The sequence below is a fragment of the Mustela erminea genome, chromosome 4 (assembly GCF_009829155.1).
Source record: "Mustela erminea isolate mMusErm1 chromosome 4, mMusErm1.Pri, whole genome shotgun sequence".
In the NCBI taxonomy this organism is placed as follows: domain Eukaryota; kingdom Metazoa; phylum Chordata; class Mammalia; order Carnivora; family Mustelidae; genus Mustela; species Mustela erminea.
Genome location: NC_045617.1, coordinates 150824747 through 150830156, shown reverse-complemented (window position 1 = coordinate 150830156; position 5410 = coordinate 150824747). Strand labels below are relative to the sequence as shown.

The 5410-nt window shown below is 43.3% G+C and overlaps 1 protein-coding gene across 1 annotated transcript; it reads right to left on the bottom strand.

Annotated features, from left to right (window-relative positions):
• Nucleotides 1–1375: 1375 nt before the first annotated feature.
• LOC116587877 (olfactory receptor 10C1-like) lies at nt 1376–2326 on the bottom strand. Its single transcript, XM_032338393.1, has one exon. The coding sequence runs from the start codon at nt 2324–2326 to the stop codon at nt 1376–1378; it is 951 nt and encodes a 316-aa protein (XP_032194284.1).
• Between the last annotated feature and the right edge of the window lie 3084 nt (nt 2327–5410).

Below are 5410 nucleotides of genomic sequence, written 5' to 3'. Positions count from 1 at the left end.
TAAAAATGTCCACAATTAAATATTTCAATGTTTGTATTATACATAAATTACTTGAATGAGTTGGCCAGTTTTTGTTTTGTTTTGTTTTGTACGTGCTTTATTTGAAGAATACAGATCGAATTTTTGCTAAAATATGGATATCTGGCAAAACACACATCTTGGTCATTAGTGAATATCACTATTATCCTCTGATAAAATTATCACATTGATCTTTTTGAGCTAATTGAGATTTATAACTCGAGTAAAACTGCACGTCTTTAAGGTGTATAATGTGATGATGTGATACACATTTATATTGTGAAGTGATTAGCACAAGTTATTAACACACAGTGTCACCTCACAGCAAAAACACTTGAGGTTTACTCTCTCAGCACTCATCATGGGTACAATATAGCATTGGTCCTAGGACACCTGGCTGTCCATCACACCCAGAGCTTTCCATCACACACCGTGACTGAGGCACAGACCTTCACTGTCCTTTTACAGCTCCCACAGGAGTAGCTGCCGGCCCTCATACACGCCAGCACCTCTCCGAGAACCAGGCGCTCACATCCCAGGCAATGCCCTTCAGCTGCCTACAGCTCATTTCTCTTCAGAGCAAGTGTGTGGTGGATTTCCAAACACGTGGAGTCAGAATTCATTTGCACATATGCAAGTTTTGTAAATTACATAACAATATTTTAAATGATTTAGGGTAATCATTTTTAGTTCATTATTCTCCTTGAATTTAAATTTTTCTTTTAAAGGCATTTTCACCATAGAGACTCTTGATAAGAATATCCCACTTTTTTCTTTTAATATTCTGCAACAAATACCTCTGACACGTGTTTACTTTTTTTGGCATGTTTATGTATTTTTATAGTACATGCGACTCACAGAAAGAATTAATTCTATATCATGTAGCAACAATTAAGGTTGAAATGTTTTAAATATTTTTTATGGAGGGAAATTATGTGCTTCATGGAGTTTTAGGGAATTGAGAGTCACGTGGGACCAGAGACTGGGGCAGAGTCGGATGGGATCCTCAAGGGCTAGAGAATGCCTAAGAGTCCAGAACGAGAATCATCTGGATTTCTGAGATATAAACTAGCAATCTGTTCAGCAAGCCCAGATGGGTGTTTTTTGTAAAACTGTCTAGTGTTGGACTCACCTGTTGAGATGCTTTGGTAGCCAACTCCCTTCCGGAATCTGGCAATCAGAAGTTCGACTGAGAGTACAGAGGTGTCTCCAAAATTACTCTACCATCGTTAAAGAAGGTCCTTACAAAATAGGTTGCAGAGAGCCTTGACTTTGTTTCTTTCTTTATTCTTGGATTGTGTGTGCATTTTTTCAAAGAACAGATTTTCCTGGTCCCCTGGTATTTACCCAGTCAGAGTCAGAACTTTCTCTTACCCAGGGTTCTCCGGAGAGCTGCCTTGACCTCCTTGTTCCGTAAACTATAGATGACGGGATTGAGCCTGGATGTCACCACGGTGTAGAACAGAGCTAGGAGTTTATCTGTTCCTGGTGAATGGCTGGCCTTGGGTCTCAAGTAAGTGACAGACCCCGAGCCATAGAAGAGCGTCACTACAAGCAGGTGGGAAGAGCAGGTGGAGAGAGCTTTACGGCGGCCCTCGGGGGAGGGCATGATCAGCACGGCAGCCAGGATCCTGCCATAGGAAGCAATGATTAGTAGAAACGGACTGGAAATGCAAAGAACAGCCGCAACAAAGACGGCGGCCTCGTTATGAGATGTATCCCCACAGGCAAGAGCCAGGATAGGGGGGAGGTCACAGAAGAAGTGGTCTATTTCACAGGGGCCACAGAAGTTCAAGGAGAAAATGTAGTTGGTCTGGCCCAAGCCTACCATGCAACCCACCCCCCAGGAAGCGACTGCCAGCTGGGCACACACCCCCCGGCTCATTCGCGTTGCATAGTGCAGTGGGGAGCATATGGCCATGTAGCGGTCAAAAGCCATGGCTGCCAAAAGACAGCACTCACTGATACCAAAAAATGTGAAGAAAAACATCTGCGTAGCACACCCCTCCCGGGAGATGCCCCGGGCCTCACTCGCGAGGCTCTGCAGCATCCTGGGTGTGACTGAGCACGTGTAGCCAATCTCTAAGAGAGACAGGTTGGTCAGGAAGAAGTACATGGGTGTGTGGAGGACGGGGTTGGTCCAGATGGCAAGGGCGATGAGGGCATTGCCCATGAGGGACGCTAAAAACATGAGTAGGACGAGGGTGAATAAAAGAAAACACTGTTCAGGGACCTCCGAGAACTTGGCAAATACAAAGTGCTGGACGGACAGGCTGTTGTCCTGCCACAGGGAGCAGCTGAGGTTCATGACCTGGGGAAAAGGACAACAAGGAAAGTGTCATTCAGCTATAAGTGCAAATCTCTATACTGCTTTTCGTAAGTCAGAGAGATACATTTCCGACCTGCAATTCCAAAAATCAAAAAGCTTGGAAATTACACCCGTTCTCACAAGTTTACAAACCAAATCCTGTTCCGTGTTCATAAAGCCACCTTATCTGTTCAAAAATATACCAAGTCGCACTGAAAAAAATTTTTTAAAGTATACAGTGGAAAAAAGACAGTCTCTTCAATAAGTGGTGCTGGGAAAACTGGGCAGCTATATGTAGAAGAATGAAACTCGACCATTCTTTTACACCGTACACAAAGATAAACTCAAAATGGATAAAAGACCTCAACGTGAGACAGGAATCCATCAGAATCCTAGAGGAGAACATAGGCAGTAATCTCTTCGATATCAGCCACAGCAACTTCTTTCAAGATATGTCTCCAAAGGCAAAGGAAACAAAAGAGAAAATAAACTTTTGGGACTTCATCAAGATCCAAAGCTTCTGCACAGCAAAGGAAACAGTCAAAAAAACAAAGAGGCAACCCACGGAATGGGAGAAGATATTTGCAAATGACAGTACAGACAAAAGGTTGATATCCAGGATCTATAATGAACTCCTCAAACTCAACACACACGAAACAGGCAAACATATCAAAAAATGGGCAGAAGATATGAACAGACACTTCTCCCATCAAGACATACAAATGGCTATCAGACACATGAAAAAATGTTCATCATCATTAGCCCTCAGGGAGATTCAAATTAAAACCACATTGAGATATCACGTTACACCAGTTAGAATGACCAAAATTAACAAACAGGAAACAACATGTGTTGGAGAGGATGTGGAGAAAGGGGAACCCTCTTCCACTGTCGGTGGGAATGCAAGTTGGTGCAGCCTCTTTGGAGAACAGTGTGGGGATTCCTCAAGAAATTAAAAATAGAGCTTCCCTATGACCCTGCCATTGCACTCCTGGGTATTTACCCCAAAGGTACAGATGTCGTGAAAAGAAGGGCCATCTGTACCCCACTGTTTATAGCAGCAATGGCCACGGGCGCCAAACTATGGAAAGAACCAAGATGCCCTTCAATGGACGAATGGATAAGGAAGATGTGGTCCATATACACTATGGAGTATTATGCCTCCATCAGAAAGGATGAATCCCCAACTTTTGTAGCAACCTGGACGGGACTGGAGGAGATGATGCTGAGTGAAATAAGTCAAGCAGAGAGAGTCAATTATCATATGGTTTCACTTATTTGTGGAGCATAACAAATATCATGGAGGACAAGGGGTGTTAGAGAGGAGAAGGGAGTTGGGGTAAATTGGAAGGGGAGGTGAATCATGAGAGACTATGGACTCTGAAAAACAATCTGAGGGGTTTGACGTGGCAGGGGTGTGGGAGGTTAGGGTACCAGGTGGTGGGTATTATAGAGGGCATGGATTGCATGGAGCACTAGGTGTGGTGAAAAAATAATGAATACTGTTTTTCTGAAAATAAATAAATTGAAAAAATTAAAAAAAAAGAAATTTAAAAAATAAACAAAAATTTTTTTAAAGAGATAAAAACACACCTAGTCATCAAGCATAAAATTTGGGGGAAAATAGCTTAAGCTCAATTCCTTCTTCATTTCTCCCATTAATCGGTTGTTAAATACTGCCAGAGAAAGATTTTCTCACACCTGTCCTTTTCTCCCTGTTTCTTTTGCCACTGAATTCGTCACACATTCATTCAGCAAGTGTTTTCTGAGCACAAAGTATTCTGCACTTACTACTTCAGGTCCTGAAATTTAACAATAAAAAAACAAAACAAAACTCAACATTTCTTCCCAAATGGAACTTATTTAGTGAAGGAAAGCAGAAATTAAATGGGCATTCAGTGAATAAAGAATTGCTGTAATTCAGAGCGTTAAAGCCAGTGTCCCGGGGACTTGGTGTTGGAAGGGGGCTTGGGGCATGGCGCAGCAGCAGCTCAGGTGCGAGGACCCCCACACGCTCTCACACCACACTGACCCTGCACGCTGAGCTCCCTGCTCAAGACGACAAACTTCTCTACCTTTCATACTTCTCATCTGCCAGCCTTTTCCTATCACAGGGTTTTTTGCTAAATGGAAGTTACCACTGCCTTCAAGTTAACATTCAAATTTCTTCATGTAATTCTTGCAAATCCATGGATTGGCTCACCACCTATTGATAGAAACTTTGTTCTTACCCTGTAACTAAAGGACCTCTTAGTACAGTATATCCAGCTACACACACTAGCAGCCTTTAGCGTGTGCCTTGCTTGCTTGATTTCCTTGTCTTTGTGCTCATTTTCTTGCAGGGGCTTGACATCTGCCTCCTTGACTGTCCACCTAGTCTCCTGCTCAGTGGGCTCAGATTGCAGGACAGTGTCTTCTCCTCTCTGGAAACTTCCCCACTGCTGTGCTGCCTCACCCCCATACTTGGCCGGGAAACCCCTCCATGTGTCCCCACCACTCAGTGACCTCCATGAGAGCACCATCATAGCACTCCAAGGACAACCAATTGTTCATTTCTTCCTGAGCATAGCCTGGACACAGACGTGGAGAGCAGAGCTGCACTTCTCAACTTTACTTACCATTTTACCCACTACACTTAGCAATGAATAGGTTCTCCTGTAACGAGGAAAAGCTGGAACACTAAGCTTTCCTCTGGCTGCCCATGCATCTGCCCATGGCTGCTGAGTGTGTTTTCTGAAGTTAATTACGGTAAAGCTCATCTCCCTCAAATGTCTCAATGTGACAGTTGTCTCTCAACCTAATACCTAGGAGTTCCTGACAAAACATTCCTCATTCTACTTTGTGGGTGTACTGCCGTTTGGCTTTTCTTTTGAAATGTCATCCAGCACGAGTCTAAGGAATGTTTGCCATGAAAAGGGCAGACGACGAAGGAGCTTTTGCGTCCGCTGCTCTGGACTCTACGTGTCCATCAGCATAACATGAGACCATGTTTATGCTACATTTGTTTAGAACACATCATTGTTTATTCCACAGTAATATTTGATGCAGGTAAATATAACCAAAAAATGTACTTTTTGAGGTTCC